Source organism: Glandiceps talaboti, chromosome 22 (genome assembly GCF_964340395.1).
Source record: "Glandiceps talaboti chromosome 22, keGlaTala1.1, whole genome shotgun sequence".
NCBI lineage: Eukaryota > Metazoa > Hemichordata > Enteropneusta > Spengelidae > Glandiceps > Glandiceps talaboti.
Window position 1 is genome coordinate 7,636,898 of NC_135570.1, and position 18,055 is coordinate 7,654,952.

Here is an 18,055-nt window from a genome sequence, read left to right on the forward strand (position 1 = left end):
CTTACTTGTCCAATGACAAGGTGATATGTACAATGAATGACTTACTTGTCCAATGACAGGGTGATATGTACAATGAATGACTTACTTGTCCAATGACAGGGTGATATGTACAATGAATGGCTTACTTGTCCAATGACAGGGTGATATGTACAAAAGATGACTTACTTGTCCAATGACAGGGTGATATGTACAATGTATGACTTACTTGTCCAATGACAGGGTGATATGTACAATGTATGACTTACTTGTCCAATGACAGGGTGATATGTACAATGGATGACTTACTTGTCCAATGACAGGGTGATATGTACAATGTATGACTTACTTGTCCAATGACAGGGTGATATGTACAATGTATGACTTACTTGTCCAATGACAGGGTGATATGTACAATGTATGACTTACTTGTCCAATGACAGGGTGATATGTACAATGGATGACTTACTTGTCCAATGACAGGGTGGTATGTACAATGTATGACTTACTTGTCCAATGACAGGGTGATATGTACAATGTATGACTTACTTGTCCAATGACAGGGTGATATGTACAATGTATGACTTACTTGTCCAATGACAGGGTGATATGTACAATGAATGACTTACTTGTCCAATGACAGGGTGATATGTACAATGAATGACTTACTTGTCCAATGACAGGGTGATATGTACAATAGATGACTTACTTGTCCAATGACAAGGTGATATGTACAATGAATGACTTACTTGTCCAATGACAGGGTGATATGTACAATGGATGACTTACTTGTCCAATGACAGGGTGATATGTACAATGGATGACTTACTTGTCCAATGACAGGGTGATATGTACAATGAATGACTTACTTGTCCAATGACAGGGTGATATGTACAATGAATGACTTACTTGTCCAATGACAATGTGACATGTACAATGGATGTGAATTCAATATTTACCCCTACTATTTATTCAAATTAATGCAAGCAAAGACGCCTTTTATGCATAATTGTTGTAAATCTGTTGAGTGAGTTATGAGAAAAGCAGTAGCTATGCAAGAAAGCAAGAAGCGTTTTGCGATACATACCATAAGCCCTGGCTGACCTTGAGGTCCCTGCATACCAGGGTCACCTCGTTCGCCTTTAGCTCCAGAATCACCCTGCAGATACCACCACCAGTGAAGGGTTAGTACAGAGACAAATTGCAAATATGATTTATAGCAAGCTAAAAGTAATACAGTTGACGGAACAAGTAGTCCACTCCAGGTAATGAAAGGATTACCTCAAACTTTGAGTGATCTATTTCAGAGTAATTTGCACTTCGGAGTCATGAATATTTATGTTCTATCATTGTATATGCATGTCTGAAGCTCCCTAAGAGACGGTATACTGCGCAATGAATGCGATTCAATTAAAGTAATTGCTCACAATGTAATTAATGGAAAATGGGTCCAGAACCCAGAGTTTACAAAAAATTCCTTTATTTCCTGGCGTGGTATTCTTCTTCAACAATGGTTATTAGATTTGATAAACAGCACAGGAAGCTTGGTAAGGCTCACTTTAAAAATACCTACATTGCCAAATAAAACTGTAGACCAATGTTTTTTTCAGACTGCTGAAAATAGTCAAGTTGCAGTCTACAACCTATCACTATGAATACAGTCACACCATGGTAAGAGAGTACAGTAAACCTAGATATTTTCACTACTAGAAAATTTTGCATTTTTTGTAGTCTTCAGTTAGTTCTCAAGACTAATTTTTAACTAATAACCAGACTGGTACATTGTATTCACATAGAAGAAGGTGGTCACTACTTATTTTTGTATTTTTATAGTGCAGCAAAATAAGAGCAAAATAAGTCTCTACTGAAAATTTCCAGGTGTACAGTATATAACCATGATATGATTTGGCCTATACAATGTACATTGAAATACATTATACATGTCCCATTTCCTGAGCCAACATTTTAAAAATAGCTAAAAAAAACAAATAAAAAAATACAAAACACAATAAATAGTACAATGATAAAAAAAAAATCACTGTTCAGCCCCACGACAACTGCTCCAGCTTTGCATACACTATGCCAAGGAAGATTCATGATCTAACCTACAATACAAACTGCGACTCCAGATTTGTGCATTCTAAAATAACCAGGTACTTTCAGAGTCTGTAATAGTCACTGGCTGTTAATTAAAGGGGAACACCACTCCAGGAAATAAAAACATTTCCACAAACTATGTGTTCTGGAGAGTAATTTCATAATTTTGCATCGATGTTGCATCATTGGAGTCAGGAGAAATAATATATTCAAGTTGCACAATGAATATTCATGAGAGATTTTTTCCACTGAAGGGTATAGGCACTCAGGACTCATGAATATTCAGTGTGCAAACATGAATATATTATTTCTGCTGACTCCCATGATGCAATAGCCCATAGCAAAGATACCCTATAAAGGCATAAGATCAACTTGATGTTTCTCTGAAATCACAAGTAATTGTAGGTGATGTAAATTCATGAAATGACTCTCTAAAAGTCATAGTTTATGCAAATGACTTCATTTCCTATGGTGGTGTTATCCTTTAAAGGTCCATATCAGATTAGGATAAAAATTTAAGAGTCAAAAACAGCTCTAGAAAAAATCAGTCTTGAATGATTCTAATCAATCCATGTGACAACACTGACCAGATAGTAGTATAACAAGAACATAGGATTGAATTATGGGCCTTTAATAATGTGATATGATGAGTACGACATAATCTACACAACATTTCTGTGATTTTGCAATGAAACATCTACTAAACCTAATACAGTACTAACCTGAGCACCAGGTAGACCAAATTCACCTTTACCACCTTTAATAGTTATGCCATTACTTCCTGCATGTCCTGGTGGTCCTCTTGGTCCTGGACTTCCCTGTAAGTCACACGAAATGAATATATGAATGGTTTCTACTTTGTTTTATCACTATGTAGTCATATGGAATAGTTTGTTGTTGGTTGTTATTAAATATTTAATATCAGTGCATGCATGTGTGCATGTGTACATGTGTGTGTGAATGTGTGAATTGAGTGTGTGTATGTGTACATGTGTGTATGTGTGTATTTGTGTGTGTATGTGTGCTGTATGTGTGCATGTATGTGTATGTGTGTATTGAGTGTGCTGTGTCAATGACGAGGGTGCATTGGGTGTGTGTGTGTGTGTGTGTGTGTGTGTGCGTGTGTGCATGTGCGTGCATGCGTGTGTGTATGTGTGTGTGTGTGTGTGTGAGACAATTGTTTGAATTTGTCAACACAAAGAGGTCAGGGTATATGTGCTGTTCTAACCAAAGGTTTTCACATAAATTCGTGCAGGAAATTCTCAAAAAAAAATGACTGAACACATATCAAGCACAGTAGAGCTTCTTTACAAGATTTCAAAGTTGAGTATTAAGTTACCTAGATGCTATTTCACCACCCCAAATCATAATAAGCAAGTTGATAGCAGTAATCAATACAAGTGAAGTAAAGGCAGAAATAAGTCTGACTGACTTTACTATTAAGTGATATGAGCCCTACCAGTTTGCCCCTCTTGCCTCGTCTTCCTTTTGCACCATCTTTACCCGACACACCCCTTTCACCCTATTTGGAAAACAGACAAAACATTCAAACAACGTATAAGAATAGGCCATTTCAGACTGCAAACAGGAAGTTGAGAATACAGCGCCCTCGCTCACATTGGGGTATCATCACCTCATAGTACCGTTTCTGAAGAGCTTTTTCCCTTGGTATACTTTAGAAGTGTAAATCAGGGATGTTTTTCGTATTGTTCAGACATCAAGGAAAGCAGCAGTACTCTATGATTAACTGAGTAACTTATACCATGTATACCCCAATGGTACACACAGACAGGAAGCAGAGTGCCACCATGGCAAATTTTGGAAAGGCTTATTGCTTGTCATACGTAACTATGGGATAGGGTTATACCTAACTGAAAATGAAATGACATTTGTTCAGGGAAATCTTTCAATCCAAGAAGATATACAAAGTATAGAATATGCTCTATTAAAGTGAAAGCTACATAATGGTACAGAAATATAGTCTGCATGGCGCCCTCACACTTTACACAGAGTATTAAAAACACCATTTATGTGGTTCAACATATTAGGATAGTGGATCCAAAGGTTGCATTGGGTTGGAATGATGATACTCTGGATGCCAACGTGATCTCTAACTGAACCACGTCTGGTCAAAGCCCCTCAATTAGCATAATAAGTTGTTCATCCTAACGACTCTGACTAGACTGTGAGTGGAGGTGTAAATCGTAACGTTACCATATAGGAACTAGGCTACTCTTGGACTGTAAAGTTATTTGATAAGATTGAACTGTAAAATGTACTGGTCTGTTCTTGTAACCAATATATCTTTATTGTCATGTTACATTATCGATATCTTATCTTACATTACATTGTTATATTCTCACATTACTATATCCATTATATTCTTACATTGTTATATATCTACCAAACATGACATCTTTATGGTCTTACCTTAGCACCAGCTGGACCAGGATCACCTGGAGGACCCTAAAGTTGATGAAAACATCATGTTCAATTAATACATGTACGGTCAAAATAAAGATTAGCCATCATATTTATAACATAAATAAATATGTGTGTACTATACTTGCCAAGACCATGAGATGTGTACAACTTGATCAACTTTGTCCTATGTTAACCCCTGTTGACCCCAACGTATTGATCAATAGAAAGCTTCCAAGCTCAGATACTCAGATAATGTCTTACTGACAGCAGTTTAACAATAGCTAAGGCTCAATTCCTGCCCAATACATTGATGTGCTAACAATGCATGTTTGCAAAATTGATGCCTAGTGAACTATTGTTTGGGCCACAGGTGCCAATTTTGATGTGTACATAATCAAACCAATCAATGGATGAGGTTAGAGTCTGTCCGCTCCACCGATCCCAAAACTTATCCATGAAGATCTCTCTTATCGACCTCTGACCTCTACTTAGCCAGCTCAATGTCCTTAGCTCAGTACAAAAACACTTATAAATATAGAATGTGATGCATTGATAACAGTATGACATGCTTTAAATTCAAAATGTTAAATTACAAACCATCTCATTAACAGATACACTACTAACGAGGAAGGATACCTTTGTAAGTTCACTTTGATAAAATCAGTTGGTTTCATTCACTTTTACTTGGCATCGATCCAAACTTAGGAGGAAGTGACATATGACACTTGCAAGTCAACTACTGTTAAACCTATTATTGACTGATTCTATTGTTATGGTAATTTGTAGGTATGTTAACATTGTCAATGTAAGTCTCACATGTCACTTCCGCCTCGGTTCATATCGATGCCAAATCTGTACTGTCTGATGAGTGAACGTGAATGAAACCAACACATTTTAATTCATTATACATTACAAGATTTATTAAACATAACTTTACAACGTAACCTTCCCCTTCAATATATATAGTATATCAATAATTGCAGTACTACACTTTATCAATGTGGAATGAACATTCATATTCAAAATATGATATTAATATTCATAAATGTAATATTACACTGGGTCAAAGGAAGATGAATGTTCATGTGTATAATAGTGTTAATTTTGTTCATAGACTGTTGACAATCATGAGTGCTTATTTTCACCTTGTATGACTGTTCAGTTGGCATAATTTTGTATAATAAATCATACACCCTACACCTTTCATGTAGGGGCTATGAATATATACAGTATTGATATTTCAGTCTAGCATGCGGACACCACCACAATTGTTACCATATCACTCTCTTCGCTATTCTAATTTATCACAAAATCTATACACTGCTAAAAAAAAGCTGACATGCCACTGTCAACAGTCTATGATGTTTATTGATGCAAGTAACTATGCTACTGCAAGTCAGAAAGTCTAATGAAAAAGATGGATGTAATATTTGGTAAGAAAATTTTTCATTTCTAAGTGGAAACAACTGTGACAAATCCTGTGTCATACAAAAATTACTCAATCTAGTGCACAATCGGAAGGTAAGCTGTGTAGAGTATGTCAATGCATATTGTCACATACAAGTTTTATGGTAATTCATTATCAATGGATAATATTCGTTAACCTCTGATTGTGCAGCGTATAAAGTTCTACAACCAGTTATCCCAAATATGTAAATTTTATGGTAATTCATTATCAATGGATAATATTCGTTAACCTCTGATTGTGCAGCGTATGAAGTTCTACAACCAGTTATCCCAAATATGTAAATTTTATGGTAATTCATTATCAATGGATAATATTCTTTAACCTCTGATTGTGCAGCGTATGAAGTTCTACAACCAGTTATCCCAAATATGTAAATTTTATGGTAATTCATTATCAATGGATAATATTCTTTAACCTCTGATTGTGCAGCGTATGAAGTTCTACAACCAGTTATCCCAAATATGTAAATTTTATGGTAATTCATTATCAATGGATAATATTCGTTAACCTCTGATTGTGCAGCGTATGAAGTTCTACAACCAGTTATCCCAAATATGTAAATTTTATGGTAATGATTCATTACTAATGGGAAATATTCGTTAACCGCCGATTGTGCAGTGTATAACGATCTACAGATTGACACAGGTTCTACCACAACTGTTTAAGAGTTTAACTGTGCACATTATACATACCGGTGGACCCATTACAGCAGTAGGAAAGGAATTACCTTCAACAGAACCCTATAGATAGTGCAGCAAAGAACAACCACCACCATGTTATGCTAAGAAACTTACAAATCAAAATAGATTATACGCTCTATTTTGAGATTAAGATATCAACCCATGTATAAAATGTTAGTACACTACACCCATAATTAAAATTAGTATTACATGCAAATTATTAAACAGAGAGAACAGTTATCTAATGCAGTTAAACCTGTGTTGAGCCACCTGTCTACTATGACTGCTTACATGTACTTTCATTGGTTGAATGAATGGCCACCTGACTATTATGACTACTTACATGAATTTCATTGGCTAACAGTAGCAATGTGTGTGTTAAGACTAATACATGCAGGGTCATTGGTTGTCTGAGTGGCCAGCTTTCTAACAAAACCACTACATATGAAATTTGATTGGCTAACTACTATACACAGGTTTAACTGTCACTTAGTTGATCAGATTTATTTAACCATCAATAATGACCTCATAACACATGGAATATTTCCACCAACTTAGCAGGCCATATTAGGCTATAATACTGGTCTAGTCTAACAAGTAGTAACTATGTGTTGATCAACGTGTAAGTGAGAGGTATTAGTTATAACTGTTAATGTACCAAGTCATTTTTATCAAGACTAGTGATAAAGAGATATGCAGTATCCTTGCTATGGTTCACACTTTAGGTGAAATCCATTGCAATGATATCATTACACCAAGTATTGCTGTTTACAAATTAATAAGCCATGCATTAAATTAACACGTCTAGCTAGCCTACGTACTACATCATAGCATTGTAGAGCAAGCAGAGCAAATTATCTGGAGGCTAGATAGATGATTTTGATATTTGTCAAATTTACCTGAAACTCAAACCCATTCTCACTCACAATTGGACCGGGTGATCCTTTCAAACCCTGGAGAAAAGAAGCCAGTCTTCAACAAACTAACTCTTTTATAATGACATGGTTGAATTTGGCTGAGGTCAGATCTTGAACGTGATACATTTGCATATCAGCCCTTATATACACTTCTTGACAAAATGACAATATCTCTACAAACCACACTAGCATTTCACTTAAATCTTTTTAAATTCTAATATGCACCTCAGAAATAACAGTTTTTTTAACACTTTTGCTGTTACTCTGTTCAAGGACAGGCCACCCCATTCAAAGTTAAAATCAAGAAAACACAAGCTGGGTCACCACGCAAATTTTTGAAGTAAAGGTCAAACCAGTCTAATGTGATGCCATTTTAAGATCCAAAATGGCCGCCGATACTGTGTTAATGGAAAAATGAAGATTTTCTTGAAAACTAGATGGTGAACCCCCAAATTTCTTATATCATTTCAGATGGACAAGGAACAACTTTCATATGGCAAAGTTTTCAAAGATTTGAATAATTTCAGTTTTGAAGTAACAATTGACTCCCGAGGTGCATTCTGCCTTAAACAATAAATACAAACAAATACATGTACAGGCAAAGCAACAAATACACATTATAGCAGCATTTCAGTTACAGCAACAGCAGCACCATCAACATGAACAATTTCATGCAAATATCACAGAGAAAATCTCAACAAGTTATACTATGACGATATCTAGACAATGGTTTCTATGTACTCACAGGTGGACCAACTGAACCATTTTCTCCCTATAAGAAAGAAAACATTGTCCATAAATAATCAAGATTCATCAAATGAATTAAAAGGTGTAACTAACACAGGCTTTTTAGGAATCAGTGAGTTAGATCTGTATTGCAAAATAGGGAACTTGCAATCCAGACTGAGCATGCTCAGACACAAAGGACTCTGGGATTATCTGTGTTAATCGTAATACCTAATCTGGAGCTATCAATTGAATAAACCTCCCACAATGGTCACAATAAATAATAAATAACTATGAATTGATTATTAGTGGTTGCAAACAATGTAATAGTATTGTTTACAATACCAATTCATTAGTATTTATTATCACATTTCCCATGATGCAACATTCAACATGGCGGGTTTGCAAGTTCACTATTGATCCTCAACTTCTTCCATAATTACAGTTGACCTCTAGGTTGTGCTTTAATCAGATGCAAGCGATGGTAGATCAATGCTCCTGTCTATTGACCTTCTACCTAAATTGGTATAATCTGATAATATTGTACTTGTCGGGTCTATCATAATACAATTTAAAATTCTTCTTTGTCTCATCTCGTCTCATCCTTCGACAAAATAATAGACATTTGCCCCCAAAAAGTCTATACACTAAACCAGCACAAAGCTGTCCTATCACTTTCAGTTATATGAAAACATTTGACATTATGTACCTTAGGTCCAGGTTCTCCTGGCAAACCAGGTAAGCCCTGAAAATACAAGAAAAAAAGTTACAGCTCGGATATATGAACTAATTGTTGGTCTACAAAATGATTACTACATTTGGATGTACATTTACAAATGCTTTGCTTGGGCAAATATTTTAACTCGATAAATTGCAAAAAAAAAGTTTAGATGTGTTACAGATTTATGGTTGTACATACAATAAGAAACTTTTTACATACTTCTGGTTAACTGTTTGTAATTTATTGAGTTGCAAAGATGAACTTGGTTAATGCTGTTTCACACTGAACTGTTATGCAGGAAAACATTATTAAGTTATTTTATCAATGTGAATCTAAAATAAATGCTAAATGTTTATCCATATGGCAACTTTAATAATGAACCTACTTATCAAATATCATACATGTCATTTTAAAAGGGATACTCACTTGAAGTCCTGGCTGCCCCTACAGGAAATAGATAATACAATAAAATCAAATATAACTTCATGTTATACTGATATTGATAATTACAATTCTAAGGTCTAGAGTTAAGTAGAATTCTACCACCTAGGTGTGTCATAAAAATACCTACAGTAGAATTCTACCACCTAGGTGTGTCATAAAAATACCTACAGTAGAATTCTACCACCTAGGTGTGTCAAAAAAATACCTACAGTAGAATTCTACCACCTAAGTTTGTAAAAAATATCTAATTTATTTTGCTTACTCAGATAAAATCTATCTGCTCATTACCAAAATAATGCAAGTTATCAATATCTTTTCAAATCTTAGTACAAACATTAAGCGTTCTTCATTTTGTATTTTTGTTTGTTCATCAATTTAATACTTTGAAATTTTGTATAAATTGTATCAAGCACTTACGGGTAGACCATCTGAACCATTGAATCCACGTTCTCCTGACAATCCTGGCACACCTGGTAATCCTTGTGTACCCAATGGGCCTGGTTCACCAGGAGTACCTGGATCACCAGGAGGTCCTGGTGGGCCTGGCATTCCTGACAATCCTGGAGCACCTGGTTCTCCCTGTAAGCATGAATTAGTATGGTATGACATAACTAACATTTGCAGTTAGGCAGGCCTGCTACACTTTACTACAGCAAATTTGCCAGTTATCAGAAAAACAAAAGATTGTACAGTTTGGCCACAAGGAGTGCTCTTCTATGGACCAGACGTGAGCGCCATGACATATGAGAAATCCGAACTCTCTCTCTTTATTAAAACCCTCATTCCACTTTTTCATGGCAAAATTTCAGCATTCTTAACCAGTCCAAGAATTTCAACTAACTTTATTTCAGACAATATATTTTTAGGCACAGTCATTTTAGTCACATTTTGTCAACTGCTTCAAGTACAGTCATATTATTTCAGCCCCCATTTTTCCTGATGTGGGACGCCCTCTTGAGACACTTATTTGATGAGTGAAAAGTGGGTAACTGCTATATGGCACATTTAATCATCATATAAAAGAACAGAGTGGCTGCAATTCGTCTGGTCGTGATTTTGTGTTCCATGTTTCTGCTGAGGGATATCCCTATCTCCTACCCTGGGCTACATTAAAAATCCACTAGAACCTTCTCATAGATCTTGAGAACAGTTCTACTAAAGCTCGTCTCCTTCTCAATAACTCACCACTTGCCCTTGTGTGCAAGGTATACCATGACGAGGTGCCCTCACACATTGGTCAGCCCCTCAGAAATTATTCTACATATTAGATTTCTAATCTACATGACGACCTCTGCATGACCTTCTAATCACTATTTCAGGGTGGGACCTAAATCTTGTGAAGTTGCTGTCAGACGGGTGAGGGCGGAACTGCACGATGTATCTTAGTCTACACTTGCCCATAACATGTATTTTAAACTCTTACAAGGACACAGGATAACACTGGGAGTACAATAGTAGTGTACATTGTTGTTTTGTGTATTCCAATGATTTGTTTCAAATTGATGGATTTGGGCATGATAGGGACAGGAACGTGCATGAAGATTTTACCATGAAGGGACCATGCATGACAACGTGGTATCATGACAGTGTATAACATGAAGACGATAACTCAACACAATGACATACATGTTGACAATTTGACAATAAAGTTTCATTAATGTACACAACATCACAATGATTTCCCTTTTGCTGAAATGATTAAATAACTCCTTTCTAACTCTAACTCAAGTGTTTCCAGGACAAGGTCTTAAACTTTCCTTTCTTCAAAGTGGCCATATGGATGAGGATTGGGTATTCATTTTGGATTTTTAATTTATAAAACAATTTTATCATGACCTCCTCCTTGAAAAATCAATGTGAGACGAAGTCTTTGATTGTAAACTCAATACATTGCAAAAGATTATTAAATGTGTAAATGTTTGTTATTGTACGTACAATGACAAAGTTTTTAAAGATATTTTTTAGCTTTTTGCAATGTATTGAGTTACAAACACAGACTTGGTTTACTATGCATTGGATTCGTTTTGTTGATTCTTTGACTGTCATATGTTGCTTTGAAAGTAAAAATACAATACTTGTTTGAGGCCCATGTTGAAATTGTAGTAAATTTTGGGCATTGTCTTTGTTGCTATGTTATAAGTTTATAGATTTCATACTACTCATATTTCTGGTCTAGAATTGAAGTTGCTATGGACATTGCTTTGTTGCTATGGTATGATTTCATAGACTTTATTCTACTCATATTTCTGGTCTAGGATTTAAGTTGCTATGGACATTATCTTTGTTGCTATGTAATAATTTCATAGACTTCATACTACTCATATTTATGGTCTAGGATTTAAGTTGCTAGGGACATTTGTCTTTGTTGCTATGTTATAGTTTCTTAGCCTTAGTCTTTCTACTCATATTTCTGGTTTAGGATTTAAGTTGCTAAGGACATTTGTCTTTGTTGCTATGTTATAATTTCTTAGACTTCATTCTACTCATAGTTCTGGAGATATCGCTTTCAGTCTTGGACTTAAGTTGCTATGGACATTGTCTCTGTTGCTAGCTTATAATTTCTTTTCTACTCATCTTTCTGGAGGTGTTGCTGAAAGGAAAACTGTAATTTCATTACCTTCATTACTAAAGGTTGCAAATGATCCTGAGTATTAATACCACCCTCCAGACTGCTTAACCCTGGTGGTCCCTGATGAACAAAAATATTAACTACTGTAACACCACATCACCAATCCACATGGTGACATTAACTCGTGAAAACCACTACAATCCAGGCGTCTTAATATCAACATCTTAAAGAGGGAACTCAGAGATCTGGGATTGAGTTGACTTGTGGAGAAATGAGAGTGACACTATACAGTGATAATGCAAGGAGTATGGGATGGTTTGTGTGGTAACACAGCAGTATGGATAAGTCCACACAGTGATAATGTATGGGGTGGTTTATGTGGTAACACAGTAGTATGGATAAGTCCACACAGTGATAATGTATGGGGTGGTTTATGTGGTAACACAGCAGTATGGATAAGTCCACACAGTGATAATGTATGGGGTGGTTTATGTGGTAACACAGCAGTATGGATACGTCCACATGGTGATAATGTATGGGGTGGTTTATGTGGTAACACAGCAGTGTGGATAAGTCCACATGGTGATAATGTATGGGGTGGTTTATGTGGTAACACAGCAGTATGGATAAGTCCACACAGTGATAATGTATGGGGTGGTTTATGTGGTAACACAGCAGTATGGATAAGTCCACACAGTGATAATGTATGGGGTGGTTTATGTGGTAACACAGCAGTGTGGATAAGTCCACATGATGATAATGTATGGGGTGGTTTATGTGGTAACACAGCAGTGTGGATAAGTCCACATGGTGATAATGTATGGGGTGGTTTTAATATGTGGTAACACAGCAGTGTGGATAAGTCCACATGATGATAATGTATGGGGTGGTTTATGTGGTAACACAGCAGTGTGGATAAGTCCACATGGTGATAATGTATGGGGTGGTTTATGTGGTAACACAGCAGTGTGGATAAGTCCACATGGTGATAATGTATGGGGTGGTTTATGTGGTAACACAGCAGTATGGATATGTCCACAAGGTGATAATGTATGGGGTGGTTTATGTGGTAACACAGCAGTATGGATATGTCCACATGGTGATAATGTATGGGGTGGTTTATGTGGTAACACAGCAGTATGGATATGTCCACAAGGTGATAATGTATGGGGTGGTTTATGTGGTAACACAGCAGTATGGATATGTCCACATGGTGATAATGTATGGGGTGGTTTATGTGGTAACACAGCAGTATGGATATGTCCACAAGGTGATAATGTATGGGGTGGTTTATGTGGTAACACAGCAGTATGGATATGTCCACAAGGTGATAATGTATAGGGTGGTTTATGTGGTAACACAGCGGTATGGATAAGTTTATATGGTGACAATGTAAGGAGTATGGGGTGGTTTATGTAGTAACAGCAGTATGGATATGTTTATATGGTGATAATGTACGAAGTATGGGGTGGTTTATGTGGTAACAACAGTATGGATATGTTTATATGGTGACAATATATGAATTATGGGGTGGTTTATGTGGTAACAACAGTATGGATATGTTTATATGGTGACAATATATGAATTATGGGGTGGTTTATGTGGTAACAACAGTATGGATATGTTTATATGGTGACAATATATGAATTATGGGAATAGTCAATAAGGTAATGATGTAAAGAATATATGAAATAACAAGAATGACAAGTGTGGCAATATTGTGCATAACAGTGATCCAAGACACACAATGAATATTGAATGTGAATGTGTCATAATTGTATGACTAGTGCATTGAAATCTTAACTTGTCGTCTTTCACAGAGTTCATGGAATATACCACATGGCATATGCTTACCATTTGACCTTGTAACCCTGTATACCCTGGCTCTCCTGGTTCACCCTGTTAAAAAGTAACCAGACAGTTGTCATGACAAGATAATCATTGCAGGGTACCAAAAGAGAATTAAAAAACATGATAAAATTAAATTTTATATAATGGCTGTGAATTATTATGAGTGAATAGTGGATATGAACTGGTCAAAGTCATCTAGCATAATGAGTGTTACAAATGCCAACATCAGATTGTGGACAAAAGGAACCTTTTACAAACAGGGAAAGTAAACAACTGAATTTGATTTACAACACTTGGCACAGCATGTTGGAAGTACAGAGACTTATATTACATTCCATCATTTGATAAGAACAGTTGTATGGCCTCTTTACATAATAGTTCACGTTCACAAACAAATTTCTACTTCCCCTGGCATTTCATGCACACATAGAGAACCCATAAAACTGTTCTTATCAAACCATGAAATGTAATACAAGCCTCTGCTGTTCTAACCTGCTGTGCCAAGTATTATTAATCCAATTCATTTGTTACTTTTTTCTGTCTGTAAATTGTTCTGTTAGTCCACGGTCTGATGTCGGTGGTTGTATATCCAGATTAAGCCTAGACAGGGAAAGCACACATCCAACTTTGTTGAACAAACTGAATTCATCCTTTTCTCTTGAACTTACCTTTTGTCCCACCATTCCAACACCTGGTGATCCCTAATGAAGCAAATGAACATACATGGAGACAATAGTTAGCAATAGCATGTAGTGAAAGTCATTTGGTTAAAAAGGGTCACAGATTATGTTGTGAAAGTTGCAAGTTATGTGTGACATGCAGCAAACATCAGGAACTGGTGATAGGAAAATCTAATCAAATTATAATGTCCAAATTAGGTTTCTTCATTTATTGAAGACTCTGGTAATTGAGGCTTTGGTTTACTAAGACAGACACAAACTAAAAGTACTGTTCTTCAATATGGTAGATTACACAAATGGGTGATAGCGGTTCCTCTGATCTGCAAATCTAATCACCCTGTGATCAAGACAGTGTAAACATTGGAAGTCCCAAAACAGCACACTGCAAGTTTATGGAACCAGCTTTCAGTGTGCCACCCTACTGAGACTATAATTAAACCAATGGCCAATTCAATTCAATAGTTTATCCATGTTGTATCAACATGTCGCGACAATATTTTTAGTTTTTGTCTATCTTAGTAAACCAAAGCCTTGATTACCAGAATAATATTTCATAACTTTTAAAGAATTTTTCATGATTTAAAATAATATAATCAATGCTAGAATTTGTTATTTCATTATCTTCAGTAAACAAATTTTTCTGATTTATTTTCAATAATTACTTAGTCAGAAAGAAATACTCACTGGAACTCCTTGATCACCTGGTTCACCTTTTAAGCCTGGTTCACCTGGTTTGCCTGGTTCACCTGGTTCACCTTTAAACCCTGGTTTACCTGGTATGCCTGCTTCTCCCTACAAGCAAAATAAGGATTTGATGCTTAGACAAGGAATATCATTAGGGAACCACGTATCTAACAATTGAAAGATGTGAGCTGAATGCATGAAAAGGTTAGACCTCAGTGTTGATATTTCATCATGACAGATCATATCAGCTGTTGTTGGCACAGTCTAATCTCCTTTTCCCCAGGCAGGCTGATAAGCCCGGGCTGATGACGTCATTACAGTCTATATAATTGCACCTTAGAAATAAACTTTTGTCGTTACTTTGTTCCAGTAAATTCCAATCTCAGTTAAAATCTAGGGTGACCATACAGATTTGTGAAATAGAGGTCACAATGTTATTAAAATTTGGTCATTTTAGAATCCAATATGGCCACTGTATCCAATATGGCCGCTGAATCCAATATGGCCACCAAGTACTATATTAACTCTGTGGGAAATAAAAGTTTGACCTTTTCCTTGAAAACAAGACAGTGAAACCCAAAATGTCTTCGTATGTAAAAAGAACCAGGAAAAAGCTCTGCATATGAAAATATTTGGAGAGGATTGAGAATGTTGATTTCATGTAAATTGATTGTTGAGGCGGATTCTACCTTAAAATCCAAGTCAATGACATCACCAGAAAGGTCATGATGTCTCATATACTAATATTTTTGTTATAGAACAGAAACTATATTGGGATTTATGATACAACGTTGGATACACACAGTTAGGAGAAATGCCACATATGCTGAACAAGGTGGGGGCAATACTAGTCTAAGATTGTTAATAATATTGTCCAAGCACTTGGTATGTATGTAAAGAGATGTAAACTCACCGGAGCTCCAACATCACCTGGAAGGCCTGGCTCACCCTGTAAAATAGAGTTGTATAAACCATTAAATGACACGGTGCCAAGTTTGAATTAAGAGAGTCTTGGTTACTTACCCAGGCTCTACTATGAGTGTATGGAGAAACATATTTCCAACTCGCACACTCTTTTATTTCAATCAAGTCAACATAAACCTAATAAAACTCACCTGTTCTCCAAAATCACCTTTTAAACCTGTTTCACCCTGTAGAACAATTAAATCAAAATAATTTGCCGGTCACTTTAATTTACAATTACTTTGTACTTTTAATAATTTCAGAACACACACACAGACAGACATACACATGCACACACACATATATATATATACATACACACAGCCATACACATACATACACACATACATACATACATACACACACACACACATACATACATACATACATACATACATACATACATACATACATACATACACACACATATACATCACACATACATCACACACACATACATACATACATACATACATACATACATACATAGACATACACACAAAGAAATACACACACATATAGACATATACACATGCACACAGTCTGACAGTTGGCAGACGTTGCCATGACTACAGTAATACAGTACCTGTGACCTGCACTAAGTGACAGCTGATTTAAGCCCAAATAAAGGCATAACGTAAGTTTAGTACATCATCAGATGAAACACGGAAGACCTTTTTGTCTCCACTATACAATCATTATGAAAATAACTAGCAATGGCTGTAGAATCTCACCATAGCAACCATGGACAGAATTTTTGACCAATTACTCACCGAATCTCCCTTATCACCTTTCGTTCCTGGATCACCCTGCAAACAATCAAAATTTTCAAAACTCGTAAAAAACCCTTTGTGCATTATAATGGAACTTCAATGCATATTAATGTGACGCCAGTGACCAGTGATGACAAAATAAAATGTCACTTTAAATATGACTCAACTAGATGCCCCATTGATCAAATAAAATACATTCCTTACAAACAGCATAATTTTGTCGTAGTTGACACTACTGTATGACTTTTATTCTCAAAACGGAATGCCGCTACAGGAAAAGAATGACTTTTTGTAAACTTTGGGTTTTTGGAGAGTCATTTCAGGAGTTCACATCACATAAATTTCCGGTGATTGCAAATAAACACCAAACAAACTCAAAGTTGCTTTTATTACATTCATTGTCCTTGCACTGGTCTCTCATCAAAGCTAGCAGACATGCATATATATTAGATGAATAATAAATATTCATGACTTTATCTACTGGTAATAAGCTCTTTGGAGTCATGAATATTCATTGTTCATCTAATAAATACGCATCTATGCTAAGCTCCATGAGGCAATGATGGACCACTGCTAGGACTATGAATGTGAAGCAAATTTCAATATGGTGTTTGTTTGCATTGAACAAAATGTATGTGATGTAAAACATTAAATGACTCTCCAGAACCCAACGTTTATGAAAATGCCTTTATTTTCTGGAGTGGTGTTCCTCTTTAATGACTGAAATCTAAGCATCTGGATTATTCCGAGAGATTGACATTTAAATTTTAAGACTTCCACGGCATTGGATATATGTTTCAACAACTCTGATCACAGACAGCCACAAAAATCGGCATTATGTAACAAACTGAAAAATTTGTTGTTGTGGGTTATCTATCTTGTAGGGGGGGGGGGGCTCTTTCTTGTAGGTGGGGGTGGATCAATTAAAAGGGGGGGGGGGTTAAAGAACACCCACAGCATCAAATACTTCAGTCTTCAAGGCCCACTGCAAAAGTGGAATTTTTTCCACAATATTTTCTTTTAGTGCTGCGTAGTCACACATATTTCAAATGTGATGTAAAACAACACAATCAATAATCAAT

At 36.0% G+C, this 18,055-nt stretch overlaps 1 protein-coding gene across 1 annotated transcript in view; it reads right to left on the bottom strand.

The window, feature by feature from the left end:
* LOC144452487 (uncharacterized) overlaps positions 1-18,055 on the bottom strand; it is a 101,510-nt gene that overhangs the window by 16,408 nt on the left and 67,047 nt on the right. Inside the window, exons 5-20 of the mRNA XM_078143586.1 lie at positions 16,974-17,009; positions 16,353-16,388; positions 16,151-16,186; positions 15,238-15,345; positions 14,542-14,574; positions 13,877-13,921; positions 12,071-12,142; positions 9,871-10,032; positions 9,436-9,453; positions 8,998-9,033; positions 8,308-8,334; positions 7,545-7,598; positions 4,504-4,539; positions 3,533-3,595; positions 2,796-2,891; positions 1,064-1,135 (exon numbers count right to left, since the gene is read on the bottom strand). Coding sequence (XP_077999712.1) covers positions 1,064-1,135; positions 2,796-2,891; positions 3,533-3,595; positions 4,504-4,539; positions 7,545-7,598; positions 8,308-8,334; positions 8,998-9,033; positions 9,436-9,453; positions 9,871-10,032; positions 12,071-12,142; positions 13,877-13,921; positions 14,542-14,574; positions 15,238-15,345; positions 16,151-16,186; positions 16,353-16,388; positions 16,974-17,009 — 930 coding nt within the window. The remainder of the gene's footprint in view (positions 1-1,063; positions 1,136-2,795; positions 2,892-3,532; positions 3,596-4,503; positions 4,540-7,544; positions 7,599-8,307; positions 8,335-8,997; positions 9,034-9,435; positions 9,454-9,870; positions 10,033-12,070; positions 12,143-13,876; positions 13,922-14,541; positions 14,575-15,237; positions 15,346-16,150; positions 16,187-16,352; positions 16,389-16,973; positions 17,010-18,055) is intronic.